A 15,165-nucleotide genomic window follows, 5' to 3' on the forward strand; every position below is an offset into this window, starting at 1 on the left:
TTTTGAATTCACTATTGTGCAGAGTTTACTAAAATGTCCACTAGAGGGTAGCAGCAGACATTTTGATATATGACATTTGATAGGTTGTTATGTTGTCTTCCCATTCATTTTTCACATCTCCTCTGCATCAGTTTTATTAAGGGTTATTACTTCTGACTGGTATTAAGCATATAGTAACTAACAGATATCAGATATGTTAAGTTGTGTACAAACATGATGGCATCCTGCTGGGTCTCTTGTTTGTCCAATGGGCTATCTATTTGTGATTGTCATGATAATATACATGCATACACCCTCACACATAAGTAAAATAATACAATGTGATAACTGTGTGATTACAGACTGAGCCCTCTGAAGGGGAATTTGTGTTTTATCTCACCATTTTTATGCTGATTAGATTCACATATATAGCCTACTTTTATGTATGTAAACTAACTTACTTATTGTGCCCCACCTGCAAAGCAGAAACAAATACTAAAACTATGGCTTTGTCTAAAACCCATGGGTTAATTAAAATGTATTTTTAGATATGAAAAATAAGTTGCATCGTGAGTGAAGTTGCATCCTCGAAACTACTGCTTAATTTATAGATTTGAGAAGCAGGTGGTCGAGTGGTTAGAATGCATGCCAGGTATGCAGCCTACCCCGGCTCGAATCCCGGCCGGAGGTCCTTTGCTGGATGTCACACCCCCCCTCTCTCTCCCATGTTTCCTGTCTGTCTACTATTGAATAAAAGTGTATGCCGAGAAAAAAAAAAGCTTTGTGAAGCAGCCACTAGATAATACATTGTAAATCAAACAAAAGCATAATTTCTTCTATTACTCAGTGTTTCAAGTGGCTGGGAGAGGAGAAGACTTCAGTCACCTCCAACACCACCTCAATGGAGGTGCCATAGCACTTGCCTAAGCTAAGAACTGAGCTCATCTATGAGGGTTCGCGTGATGTATGGAGAAAAAACACACATCCCGCATCCCAGTCTGCGGAGCTAGATTGTGTTTGATAATCCCTGGATTAAAAAATCAAACCACCTGTCATAGTTTACAATGTGTGGTGAAGCCTGCAATATGTGAAGAATGGTGGCGGAGACTGTCACGGATCCTTTCACTGCAGTGATGTACTGCTGCATGTTCAGTGATTCGTCAACTGAATGCACCAAACAATGTACTGCTGAAAACTGTATTTCGAACTTTCTTGAATTATGGGTTAACGGTACAAAAAAATATGTTTCTTAAAGCATTTGAGATGAAAAAATAGGCAATGCACTAACAGAATCTTTATCCATATTTGATCAACGCTGCCTAATTTTACAGTTTGATCTGAGTTTTTTGAGCAGGTTGTTCAAGCCCCCCCTTAGTCTGAGATGTTGGTGCAGTAGTGTGACATCTAGTGGCTGAATGCCATGTATTACAACTTTATTTTCAATGACTTAAAGCATATTGTGCTCATCCACAATGTCATTCCCCTAGGGCCAAGTGTAGTGTTTTTGTTTTTTCATTTTTTCACAATGTAGTAATTGTAAATAAATGTATTTCCGATTGTGCAACCACTGGAAATGTATGAGGTGATGTTGCTGCTGTTCGCACTGTTGGCCGTTGCAGCTTCTTCAATGAGTAGGCTACAATGGTAAATGGGTTAGGGACAATCACTTTGGTCACTGAAGGTTGGGAAGTTGTATGTAGAAGCTAAGCCCATGTCAAGTGTACAGTAGCGCAAATATGTAACATTTCTGTGATCATGATTGCTACTGGGAGTGCATTTACAGACAAATAGTTTACACAGCTCAAAATGTTTTTCATCTTGCAAACCCAGGGGAATAAGTAAGAGTAAATGATTAGAAAAAAACCCAGCAAGACTCACTTTTTTAACCTTTCTTTATTGTGTCTAATTTCTCCTGGTGAAGACCACTGCTACAGTAAATGCAAAATATAGAGTATATCAAATTGATTGATCTATCTTGTGCTGGGAGTGTTAATTGTATCACTTGGTGATGGCTCGACCCATGATTGCTTTCTTTGTGTTTCTTTCGGGTCTCAGCAAGATGATGTAACATTTTGGGCCAAACAGTGCCACCAAGAGACCAAAACTGGAGGCCAGGATGGCAAATACCTCCACAGCATCTGCATATTTGCCTGGGGAGTTGACATAAGCAGGGACAAAGGCCACCCACACAGCACAGAAGATCAGCATACTAAAAGTAATGAATTTGGCTTCATTGAAGTTATCTGGAAGATTCCTGGCTAGAAATGCTAGTAGGAAGCTGAGGATAGCCAGTAAGCCAATATAACCCAGCAACACTGCAAACCCAATAGTGGACCCAACTACACACTCATACACTATTTTGTCATTGTGATATTGAGTATTTTTATGAGGAGCTGGTGAAGATGTGACAAGCCACGTAGTACAGATTGCTGCCTGGATTGATGTAAGAGCCAGAACTGTCCCTCTCTGCTGCATAGCACCAAACCACTTCAGACTGGTTCCACCTCCTGGTTTGGAGGCATTGAACACAGCCAGAACCACCATGGTTTTCACCAGGATACATGAGACACAAAGCACAAAGCTGATTCCAAATGCTGCATGTCTCAACTGGCATGTCCATAGTCTGGGTCGGCCGATGAACAGCAGTGAACACAGAAAACATAGTTTAAGTGACACCAATAGCAGGAAACTCAGTTCTGAATTGTTGGCACGTACTAAGGGTGTGCTGCGATGATGGGTGAAGACTACCAGGACAACAGCACAGATTAATGTGCCCAGCAATGATGTGGTGGTCAAGCAGATGCCCAGAGGCTCGTGGTAGGAGAGGAATTCAATTTTCTTAGGAACACAATGGTCACGCTTGGGGCTGGACCAGAAGTCTTCTGGACAACTAATGCACTCCATGGAGTCTAGCGAAAATAGGGGAAGTGTTGAGATACATATTCATAAAATAAATGATTTAAAAATAAAACACCCACCCGTATTATTGCTGATCTTTCCCTCTGAACAGGGGATGCAGTCAAAACAGCACTCAGGTTGACCCTTCTTTCTGGCCATGCGAGTACCTGGAGGACAGCTCTCACTGCACACAGATTTGGGTGGCTGTAGGAAAAAAAACCCATTTCTATCATTCTACAGTATTATACACTGCTAAATTTGAAAAAATAATCTACAGTCAGAATCTTAAATGCAGAATTGACCTCATTTTGTTGAAAGTTCCAGAAGATTTTGTCCTCATCAATTGTGAGCTCTTCACCTTTGAAGGGTGACTTCTTAACCTCACCCACAGTTTGAACTTTTGTTCTTCCATCAGGGAGCCACTGCCAGTTCATAATGTCATATATTGGTAAAACATCACCATTCTCATCAAATGACACTTGATCACCAAATGATGTGGTGAAGTTGACATTTTGTAAATAATGCACAAGCTTCAAATGGATGCGTGAAAGAGAAAAAACAACAAATCAGGAGTGTGACAGGCTCCGGTGAAATCCTACTATTGAACTATTAAAATTACTTATTGTCCCTTCTTATTGGTTTAACATCATTATCACTCTCACAAAACAAAATTAGAATAAATGTATTCATCTCTTGCTGGATTAAAATTATTGGCTAATTTACATTGAAAGCTTTTTGTAAGAACGTCATTAAATTAATAAACTAATGTCGATATAATAGTTTTCCACAAGATTGTATTTTTACAAGACTACATTCAGTAAGCACCTCAAGGTGTAGCTGCTGTTTTAAAGCATAAACAGGTGAAGTAGAAGTTGACATCATACCTGCCATGGCTCCAGTCTTTGCAAAGTGGCACAGCTGTGTCCTCTGAAAGGCCCTTTGCCTGGTACACATTGCAGCATGTCATCAAGGGCATACGCCAGAGCATACACAGCCTTGTAAATGTTGTACTCAGGCCTGAGGTTAGAAAGATCCAAAAAATCGGTCTCCACATTTTCTAGGTCCTCATCTCCAGTGCATAGTGTTCCCCCAGATTCCACCCAACCTGCCGGAGGTGGTGCAAATCTACACTGAAATATGTATTCCCAAAACTGATTTACCTGAAATGTATTTAACATAGTATTAAATTAAATTAAGCATGTTACTATGGCGATTTTAAATACAATTGTAAGCTTAAACTCCCACCATGCTATTTTCATTATTGCTGTCATGTTGACCAGGATGTATTCTTAACAGGAAATCCATGAAGCCGGTTAATTCTCCTCGACGGATGGCAATGCCCAGTGTGCCACCCAGGTATGGCATGAGTTGGGGGGTCTGGAGAACAGCAGCTGCTGTCCAGGCTTCACTGGCAATCCACTGCAGACCTGTCACATTCTGCCTCACCACCTGTACAATGCATTATATAATACATATTTTCAGACTACTGTGGAAAAAATACAGTTTACCTTGTAACAAATAAAAGATTGCTTGCCATTATTTCATTGTCTGGCTTTTTAATCATATAATTACAGACATTAGTTCATTTTTTAAAGGAAGGGTCTCAGTTTAATGTAGAATCTGCAGACTGTATTTAATTTATTTTTTTTAAGAGAGAGAGAGAACTAACATTAAAGTGGGTAAAATGTGAGACTGAAAGTTACAACAGGTGTTCTCATTTTATAACCTAACCAATTTAATCTCACTATTAGAGGAACTTCATTATGCCTGTCATTGTTGGAAAACAGTCCTTTGATAACCACACACTGATAGAAATCCAAACATTCAAACATTTTCAATCATTCAAGTAATTTTTTCATCTAGCTGAATCTTCTACAGGCCAAAATGTTTGACATATGCTGTATACAGAAACATTGTCACACTGGACCTAATATCAATTCAACTGCATCTGAAACATGATGTTGTAGATTATTTTAGTTACTAGAACAATATGATTTTGGCTTAGACAAACAAAACCATAATTATTCATTGTGTTAAAATCATGGATTAAATATGAATTCCAACCTCTTTCATCAGCTTAATCATATGATTCTCATGTGCAAAGACCATGACAACACGAGCTGTTGATGTCTTCATCAAATGCACAATCCTCTCTTGTTCTTTTGGGTCACTGTCCCAGGGCAAAACCTCTAGGTAGGCTAAACAACCTGCACCAGATTGAGCCAGGTCAGATTTGAAGGACTGGGCAACATGGAGTCCATAGTCATCATTGGTGACCAGCAGACCCATCCAAGTCCAGTGGAAGCGTTTTAGAATCTGAATCATTGCACGTACCTGAGTGGATATATTGAGAGGAGGGATTAGTGCACAGACTAGTATATTCTTTAAAAAAAAAAACAAATACAACTGCATCTTACATCATATTATTTGAATTTCATCATGCAATCACAGTTAACAAATTCCATTAAGAGAAAAGAAAATATATCTATTATTAGTGATTGTTTTTTATGAGCTTGTTGTACTGCCTGTGAAACATAGTTTGTAATTCTCAATTTTCCAATGTTTCTCACCTGAAAAGCATCACTGGGGATCGTTCTAAAGAAGGATGGAAACCGTTTCCGATCACTCAGACAGGAGCATGTGGAGAAATAACTCACCTATAAAGAAACATACAGAATGCACCCAAGTTACTTATCTCATGTAAGTCAGACCCAGACTCAGTATCTGTATTTTAACAATGCTCATTTAAAAATGAACTCAATTCAAATACAGTATATTAAAATACAAAAACAAAAGAGATAGAAGATAGGAAACTCACAATAGGCATTTTGTATAAACCTAGCACATTGGAGGTGGCAATAGAAAATGTTGAGTAGGAATCACCCACAATCCCCAGGACTGGAGGCGTCCCTATACAGTTCTCCTGAAGCTGAAAATGCTCCTCTTGACCACTGGCCAGCGACAAAGCAGCACTGAATCCAATAATAAGTGCACCACAGTTGTCATAAAGACTGTATCCCAGGCTCACATTAGGTAGCAGGTTGGAGTTTCTGTTAATCTCATCAATTGCAAAGGCCATGGTCTGAGCCTGTCTGAACCCTAGAATGTCAAAGCTAACACAAAACGTCAAAAAAAGTAATATGTCACTGTGAGAGCTGATGTTTTGAATACATTTGAAAACATATTATTTGCATTTCAAAAGAATTGCAGCACAGTGGCATTTTTCTCCTTATTCTGAACAGAATAATTTGCACAGATCCATGTTGTCTGCTGCATGTGTGTAAGACTTACCCTTGACAGCTGGGCTGACGTGGCTCTGAGCTAAATGTCCACTCAGGGAAGACAGAGGTGTAGTGGACTTCAAACAGACCACCAAGAATCACATCACCAGGCTTGTGCATCCCATTAAGATAAAACTGTCTCCTTAATTTACAAGATGAGAAAAGAGAGGGAGACTCTGACAAGGAACAGGAGTAAGAGAACAAAATGAAGATCAGGTAGACAAACAACAGTAAAACTGCACCAGGGAATGTCCCCATAACTGCCCTCCTCCCTTCACACCTGTCTCTTATCTTCATGCAAGGTTACTTAATTTTATGTGAAGAGTCATGTGATCTCATTTTGTGATTTTTGTCATCGTATCATACCACCCATCAACCCCAATCATGATTGAAATACTTTTTGAAATTGAAAAAAATATTTTTCTGTTATGTTTTAAGATTGTAGTCTGATGTTTCTCCTCACACAGTTACATGATTAAAATAATTAAAAAAATATTATTAAAAATTATTAAAAAATTAAAATATATAACACACAAACAAATAAACAAAACAAGAAAAAAAAGAAAATAAATAATAATAATAATAATATATATTCATATATAAATAAATAAAAAAATCAAGACTGAACAGAAGAAGAGGAAGAGAAGTGTTCATTGAAGAGAAAGGTTTTTAACTGGGACTTGAAAATGGAGACAGAGGGGCAATCATGGAGGGATTGTGGGAGAGAGTTCCAGAACCTGGGGGCCGTGGCGCTGAAAGACCGGACTCCCAAGGTGGATAGTTTGGTGCGTGGGACTGTGAGGAGGTTGGAGGTGGAGGATCTGAGGGAGCGAGGGGGAGAGTAGGGTGACAGGAGTTCACAGAGATATGTTGGAGCCAGGTTATGGAGGGCTTTGAAGGTGAGAAGTAGGATTTTGTATTTTATGCGTGACAGTACCGGTAGCCAGTGCAGTTGGGAGAGGATGGGGGTGATATGGGCCGTGCGTGAGGTATGAGTGAGGATTCTGGCTGCTGAGTTCTAAATATGTGTCATGTTTTAATGAATATTTTTGTTAATAAACGTGTGTGATGTTGCGAAGTGTGATGTATATTTTTACTCTTATGTTTTAATACCTTAAGATTATGTGCACTGTCTTAGGCCTGTACGGTCTTATGGCTGTGTTCAGAGTATGAGAATGTGTGTGAGCATGTCCAACTGTCAGTTCCCAGAATGTTAACAAAGGCAAAACTGTGATTTGGCCTTCAACCTTCATAACTCAGCAGATAAAGATGCAGATGCAGAAACTCTTGTGGATAGAGATATCTGGTGTTTATGATAATAACTTCCCAAGTCTAGAAGAGAGACAGGGGGACTTAATGGAAATTATATTGTCCATGAAGCCTATTGAACTAAAAAAATGGACAAGAATAGGCCAGTGGGTAAGGTCATCCTCTGATGTAAGCTGACGTACAGTAGAAGGAGGGAAGCTTTTCACTGAAAAGCTATATAAACTAGTGAAAACACACTTATGCATACATGCAGACACATGAGGCATGAAGATCACAGCTCTCATTACTGTCCTGAGCTTGGCTCTAGGTGTGTTTGAGCTGCCATCAACTTTTGCCTTGAACAATTATGGGGATGGTGTGAACCAAAAGGCAGGTCATACAGAGACTACAACTGGTGCTGGGGTCACAGAGGCTTCATCTGTGAAATGTAAGCTCCAGGGTTCTAGTCGTCTACCTGCATTCTCAATGGATGGTGACTACATTATTGGGGGAGTTTTCTCCTTACACAACTATATTGACAAAGTGAAGCATAACTACACCAGCATGCCTGAGCCACTACTGTGCATAGGAAGGTTAGTATGAGAAAGAAGTGGGGGATTAAAGGATGAGTGGGGAAATAAATGTTAAGTTTTTTAATGATGTGCTTACAATCATGTTGCAAACATCATTGTGTGTAGTGTTAGACATTTTACAATAAATTCCTTTTTACTTTACTGGACAAATCAGTATGCACTAACTGCACAAAAATAATAGCGTGTGATTTAAAACAAAAAAGCATTGTTGTTTCTCTTGATTATATGAATAACACGTTAATTTAACTGCGGTAATAATACTTAATTGCATAAATGAATTGTTGTCTTTTTAAGCCTTAATTACATTTCCTGTTAGTGAGTTTAGAAGTTGAAGATGCTTTGTAGTTGTGTTTTCTGTTAAAAAACTGTCCTTATCATATGGAAATTTCAACAGTGAGTGTCTGTGTGCAGCATTGACTCCCGTGAACTGCGCTTCTCACGCGCAATGGTCTTCGCCATCCAGGAGATCAACAACAGCACGGAGCTGCTGCCAGGCATTACACTCGGTTATCAGATCCATGACTCGTGCTCCTCAGTCCCCGTGGCTGTGCATGTGGCGTTCCAGCTTTCAAATGGACTAGATCCGGTGTATAACACCGGCAACAAGTGCTCACAGTCAGGTGCGGTGATGGCCATAGTTGGTGAGTCTGGGTCCACGCCATCAATCAGCATATCGCGCATCATTGGGCCGTTTAACATTCCTCAAGTAAGTTTTTAGACTTTGTAGTTAACTTTGTGTTAAATAGCCCAGAACTGATTGTGTGTGCTTTCCCGTTAAAGAATTACACTGAGCTTCTTTTCTTTAGGTGAGTCACTTTGCCACCTGTGCATGTTTGTCCAATAAGCAACAGTACCCGAGTTTTTTCAGAACAATCCCCAGTGACCAGTTCCAGGCTGACGCTCTGGCCAAACTGGTAAAACACTTTGGCTGGACTTGGATAGGTGCTGTCAGGTCTGATTCGGACTATGGAAATAATGGCATGGCGTCTTTCCTGCACGCAGCATACAAAGAGGGGATCTGTGTGGAGTACTCCGAATCTTTCTACCGGACCCACCCACACAGCAGGATCCAGCGAGTGGCTGATGTTATCCGCAGGTCCCTGCATCTCTGATGTGTTCACTGACTTTGTGCACACAAAAGCACTTAAACATACTAAAACAACCATAAATAACATGGGAAATGATTTAATTATTATATTTTCCTCTTGTTGCTCTGACTTATTACTGACATTGTTATAATATAGAGTCAGTGAGACTAGTACTGTGGATTAAAGTATTTCTCATGCTTGTTAAATGTATCACCAGGTCAACAGCTATGGTTGTTGTGGCATTTGTTGCCTCTGGAGACATGAGGATCCTGCTGGAGGAGCTGTCTCGCCAGCCCTTTCCACCTCGCCAGTGGATAGGCAGTGAGACCTGGGTAACAGACTCACACATGCTGAGGTTCAGCTTCTGTGCTGGGGCAATTGGATTTGGCATTCAGCGATCTGTCATCCCTGGTCTGAGAGACTTTCTGCTTGATCTCTCCCCCACTGAAGTGGTTGCCTCTCCACTACTTACTGAGTTTTGGGAGGATGCTTTCAAATGTCGACTGGGGAAAAGTGAGAAAGTTGTGTGGATTTTTAAAATGTTTATTTCTTATATTTATATTATTTAGAGGTCGCTATGTCTTGTTAATGTTAATTAAGTAAAAGTAAGATGACTACACAATTATCAATAATATGATCATCAACAGGGTCAAGGAGCCCTATTTTGTACAGACTACAGTGAAACACTGCACTGAAGCACACAATAAATACAGTCTCAGAATAATTTGTCTAAATCAAGAAAATAAAGAAGTTGTGGTTTATCACTTATGAAATGTTGTAGCTTTTAAACTTTGAACTTCATAAATCTGATCTGATGACTAATTCATGATAACCTGAGATGGCATACTGTACATAAAGGCCACTAGAACAGACAATCATTTTGGCCTGCACAAACTGAAACATGAACAGTGAAGAAAGAGTTGATATATCAGGCAAATACAAGAAAGAAAAAACACATAGCTGTGCTTTGGGAAAGCACAGCTATGTGTTTTTGTGGGAACAGTTTAGAGTGTAAAAATCAATAATAAACAATAATGAATGATAATAGTCATAAGTCATTAACCATGTATCATATAATTACATAGGCAAGAATATTGATTGTAATATCATTGTGACGGCTTTCTGTGTGTTTTAGGTGTTGGCACAGATGAGAGTGTGTGTGATGGAAGTGAAGACATACAGGAGCTCCAGATTGCATACACTGACACATCTCAGCTGCGAATCACTAACATGGTGTATAAGGCTGTTTATGCAATAGCACATGCCATTCACAATGCAGTGTGTCAGGAAACAAACTCCACGAGTCACTGTGACAAATTCACCAGGATAGAGTCCTCACAGGTTAGTCAAAAATAAATAAGAGACTATCTTTGTTCCTGTCTACATTTTATAAAATGAAATATAACATATTTTACATGATTTCTTTCTCCCAGGTTCTTACTCAGCTAAAGAAAGTAAATTTTTCTCAAAATGGTTATCATGTGTCATTTGATGCCAATGGTGACCCTGTGGCTATGTACGAACTAGTTAACTGGCAGAAAAGTAAGAGTGGCAGCTTTGAGGTAGTGACAGTTGGGCATTATGATGCATCACTTCCAGTGGGCCAGGAGTTTCATATCAACAGGAACCTCACCTGGGTGGGGGATAGCACACAAGTAAGGAGCCTAACAGCAATGATTTATTGTATTATACTTAGAATTATAACATTTGTGTAGCAAAAGTGCATGTCTGTATGAGTGTGTATCTATCTGACAGGTGCCTGTGTCAGTGTGCAGTGACAGCTGTCGTCCAGGAACTCGTAAAGTGCTGCAGAAAGGAAAACCTATCTGCTGCTATGATTGTATACCTTGTCCTGAAGGAGAGATTAGCAATGCTACAGGTAAAATAAAATGTTTTCTTATATATACAGTTATCTATAACATAGACTATATGACTGCTAAAAGCTCCTCTAATATTTTTTCTTTTTCAGACTCCCCTGGTTGTTTCCGTTGCCCTAAGGAGTTCTGGCCTAATGCAGAAAGAGACACTTGTCTCCCCAAGCCTGTAGAGTTTCTTTCCTTTGATGAGGTCCTGGGAATCATCCTGGCTGCATTCTCAGTTGGTGGTGCCTCTCTGGCCATCATGACAGCGGCTGTGTTCTTTCATAACAGGGCATCCCCAATTGTCAGGGCCAACAACTCTGAGCTGAGCTTCCTGCTGCTCTTTTCCCTGACTCTGTGTTTCTTATGTGCATTAACATTTATTGGGGCACCCTCTGAGTGGTCCTGCATGCTGCGCCACACAGCGTTTGGGATCACTTTTGTCCTCTGTATCTCCTGCGTTCTGGGAAAAACTATAGTGGTTTTAATGGCCTTCAGAGCTACACTCCCAGGTAGTAATGTCATGAAATGGTTTGGTCCCCCACAGCAAAGAATGACCGTAGTGTCTTTCACATTTATTCAAGTTTTAATATGTACTATTTGGTTGGTTCTTAGCCCCCCATTTCCAATGAAAAACTTAACCATATACAAGGAGAGAATCATCCTTGAGTGTGCATTAGGATCAGCTATTGGGTTCTGGGCTGTGCTTGGGTACATAGGCCTACTGGCTGCCTTTTGCTTTGTGTTAGCTGTCCTAGCACGGAAACTACCTGACAATTTTAATGAAGCCAAGCTTATCACCTTCAGCATGCTGATATTCTGTGCAGTCTGGATCACCTTTATACCAGCTTATGTCAGCTCTCCTGGAAAGTTCACTGTGGCTGTTGAGATATTTGCCATTCTGGCCTCCAGCTTTGGACTTATACTGTGTATATTTGCTCCAAAGTGTTTTATAATATTGTTTCAGCCAGAGAAGAACACCAAGAAACATTTAATGAACAAAAATCAATCCTAGGATGTCAGAGGTGTGCAAATAGTGGGGCAACATACAGTACTCATGCTGTGCATATGTAACATAATCCACAAATTTCTAAGATCATTTAAATATTCACTTTTGCAAATACCCATGTAATCTGCATATGCATATTTCTGACAATGCAAATTAATGTGCTAAAACTTCAGAATAACCAAATAAATGAAGTTCATAACAAAAATGCAAAGTATCGATTTCTTTCTTTCTGTATTTTCTGTGTGAATAATATCAATATAATAATAATATGAATACAAAAATATCAAAAATGGTTAAAAAGAGATGAATGCCAAATGCCAAAAAATTAGGGAGCTCAATAATAGCATATTACATACAGTGTAATAAAAAGATAAGCTGGCTTTATTACAATATATGTCACAATGTTTACTTTTTACTACTAATTAAAAACATTTTGCAATGTATTTTTGCAATGTAATTATCTGATATCTGACATTCTTAATTTATAAATATGTATATAAAACAGGTATTACACTTTACCTGTGATGAGGTATAGCCTGGAGTATTAACACAATAAGACTTAAGTCTACTATAAAATTTCTGTCCTCTCTTCTTTAATGTGTACAATCATAAAAAGAAAAAATCAAAAGAGCAACTTAAAACCCTCTGAAAATCATGTCTTTGCTAGCCTCTAGTAATTTAAAAGGGACATATCCTGTAAATTTCCAGATCAATATTAGACCCGAGGGGAGCTATCTATGTGTCGTGGCTGTGCCCAGTTGGCCATGGCATACTGACTCGACGCTATGACAGCTGGTTCTAGGGATATGGAATATGGGGTCTGCAGTGGAGGCTGCTCATTCATATTGAAAGGAGCCAGAGAAAGTGATGCTATATAAATCAACTGTGTCCTGAAACATCATAATTTGTATGTAACCAGAAAGGCCAGCTAATCTCTCATATTTAACTTCAGTATTCTAATATTCAACAAAACTGAGCTTGAACTCTCCTTCAAGCCCTTCATATTGCTTTTGGGGCAAAAGTGGCCCAGCTGCTGTAACAATTTGTAAAAAGATGGAGATTATACTTATTTCTTTTGTACTACAGTCCTGTGTTTTCTCCTCCAACAACAAAACTATCAAGTACATACTGTATGACAGCTTTTGTATTTATGTATTTCAATGTATAATTACAGTCCAGACTAAACCAGAGCCTCCCCTTAACTGCACTATAGGCTGAATGAAAGTCACACTGTCCAATATGACTGTCTGCTCCTATTTGCATGATAATACAGCAGTTGACCAACCTGATGTGTCCTTTTACATGTGAATGTTTGATGATAGAGTTAAAAGTTGTATAACTCTGTATATTACTCTACAATAAATGAGTTGACGCAATTAGAAGACTCTCAGGTGAAGTCAGGGTCTGCTCTTGTGTTTGATGTGAAACTGAATTGAACTGTTTGCTCAATGCTTGTGTAACTAAAAGTACACTTAAAATGTATTTTAAGTAGAGTTTTATTTTATGACACCTCAGACTTTTTCAGCTTAAAGTGGCTACGGTTGGACAATTAAAACTCTCTGTAATGTACATGGACCTTCATTTCATTATTACACAGAGCAATTTTGTATTAGTGAAATATGAACAGTGTAAGATAAAACAAGTTCCTTAATGACAATATCCCAAGCAGGTCCTAATGTGTTTTGATGCTTTAGGTGTAAAACTAGTCTAAAGATGAGCTTTTATATTTTGTTACAAAAACATTTTTGAAGAGATGTCTGCAAACTTGCTCCAAGCCGTTCACAAAATGGAGAAGTATGAGTCAAAACTGCTGACTATGAGCTTTAACACACACACGTGACTACCTCATGAAGCTGATTGAGAGAATACCAAGAGTGTGTAAATCTGTCATCAAAGCAAAAGGTGGCTGCTTTGAAGAATGTAAAACATATTTCACACTTTTTTGTGTAGTATGTAGTTCTATATGTGTTATTTCATCATTTTGATATCTTCTCTATTTTTCTAAAACATATAAAATCGTAAAATATAAAGGAAAAGCTTTGAATGAGTTGGGCGTATCCAAAGTCTTGACTGGTGCTGTGCATAAGGTAGAACTCACAATGATACTCCAAAGATATATTTGGGAACAAAAAAAACCCAAAGTACACTATATACAGATGATATTTTGCTGTTTTTCTCCGTGTTAACAATCAAAAGAGTCATTGTTGGGCAACCAAATTACAATAGTCACATAAAAGGGCTTTGATTTCCATGGGGTTATGTGCGGTAGAAGCTGAGAGAAATGTTTTTCAAATACTAGCAAGTGTGATCAAATAATTAAAAAATAGAAACATTTCTTTATTGCTTCTAGTTTCTTGTGGCTTTATTCTTTACAATTCAGACATTTGATTAGTTAGAAAGACAGTTATTTGATTGTCATATATGGAAGATGACTATAGGTCACTATAAATTAATGCAAAATACAGATTGGTTCAGACTAGGGGAACATTTTATTGTTTCTGTTACTTTTATCCTTTGGTTGTGCCTCGACCCATGATTGCTTTCTTTGTGTTTCTCTCCGGTCTCAGCAGGATTATGTAAAATTTGGGGCCAAACAGTGCCACTAAGAGACCGAAACTTGAGGCCAGGATAGCAAATACTTCCACAGCATCCACATATTTGCCTGGGGAGTTGACATAAGCAGGGACAAAGGCCACCCACACAGCACAAAAGATCAGCATACTAAAAGTGATGAGTTTGGCCTCATTGAAGTTGTCTGGAAGATTCCTTGCCAAAAATGCTAACGGGAAGCTGAGGATAGCCAATAAGCCAATATAACCCAGCAACACTGCAAACCCAATAGTGGACCCAACTACACACTCATAAACTATCTTGTCATTGTGGTATTGAGTGTTTTTATAAGGAGCTGGTGAAGATGTGACAAGCCACACAGAAGATCAGCATGCTGAAAGTACCACCCAGGTATGGTATGAGTTGGGGGGTCTGGAGAACAGCAGCTGCTGTCCAGGCTTCACTGGCAATCCACTGCAGACCTGTCACATTCTGCCTCACCACCTGTACAATGCATTATATAATACATATTTTCAGACTACTGTGGAAAAAATACAGTTTACCTTGTAACAAATAAAAGATTGCTTGCCATTATTTCATTGTCTGGCTTTTTAATCATATAATTACAGACATTAGTTCATTTTTTAAAGGAAGGGTCTC

At 38.9% G+C, this 15,165-nt stretch overlaps 2 protein-coding genes across 2 annotated transcripts; one reads left to right on the top strand and one right to left on the bottom strand.

Moving 5' to 3' along the window:
• Positions 1-1,977: 1,977 nt before the first annotated feature.
• Positions 1,978-6,308, bottom strand: LOC128361042 (extracellular calcium-sensing receptor-like). Its single transcript, XM_053321597.1, has 9 exons — positions 6,169-6,308; positions 5,696-5,990; positions 5,448-5,534; positions 4,942-5,211; positions 4,123-4,326; positions 3,762-4,037; positions 3,180-3,407; positions 2,958-3,081; positions 1,978-2,888 (listed from the first exon to the last, which is right to left on the bottom strand). Exons 1-9 carry the CDS (start codon positions 6,276-6,278, stop codon positions 1,978-1,980), a joined length of 2,505 nt encoding a protein of 834 aa, XP_053177572.1. The 5' UTR covers positions 6,279-6,308.
• A 1,557-nt stretch (positions 6,309-7,865) lies between these two features.
• On the top strand, positions 7,866-11,961 carry LOC128361043 (extracellular calcium-sensing receptor-like). Its single transcript, XM_053321598.1, has 8 exons — positions 7,866-7,999; positions 8,411-8,705; positions 8,806-9,095; positions 9,305-9,600; positions 10,223-10,428; positions 10,521-10,742; positions 10,843-10,966; positions 11,057-11,961. Exons 1-8 carry the CDS (start codon positions 7,893-7,895, stop codon positions 11,959-11,961), a joined length of 2,445 nt encoding a protein of 814 aa, XP_053177573.1. The 5' UTR covers positions 7,866-7,892.
• Positions 11,962-15,165: the final 3,204 nt, after the last annotated feature.

This window comes from Scomber japonicus, chromosome 6 (assembly GCF_027409825.1).
Source record: "Scomber japonicus isolate fScoJap1 chromosome 6, fScoJap1.pri, whole genome shotgun sequence".
Lineage (NCBI taxonomy): Eukaryota > Metazoa > Chordata > Actinopteri > Scombriformes > Scombridae > Scomber > Scomber japonicus.

Excerpts from the sequence above, each read along its gene's own strand:
- LOC128361042 (XM_053321597.1), bottom strand. The coding sequence starts at position 6,278 with ATGCACAAGCCTGGTGATGTGATTCTTGGTGGTCTGTTTGAAGTCCAC. Across the intron at positions 5,212-5,447 it reads TCCCCAGTGATGCTTTTCAG|GTACGTGCAATGATTCAGAT; the intron begins GTGAGAAACATT and ends ATATCCACTCAG. Across the intron at positions 4,327-4,941 it reads TGATTAAGCTGATGAAAGAG|GTGGTGAGGCAGAATGTGAC; the intron begins GTTGGAATTCAT and ends TGCATTGTACAG.
- LOC128361043 (XM_053321598.1), top strand. The coding sequence starts at position 7,893 with ATGGATGGTGACTACATTATTGGGGGAGTTTTCTCCTTACACAACTAT. Across the intron at positions 9,096-9,304 it reads GTGGCTGATGTTATCCGCAG|GTCAACAGCTATGGTTGTTG; the intron begins GTCCCTGCATCT and ends ATGTATCACCAG. Across the intron at positions 10,967-11,056 it reads AGAGATTAGCAATGCTACAG|ACTCCCCTGGTTGTTTCCGT; the intron begins GTAAAATAAAAT and ends TTTCTTTTTCAG.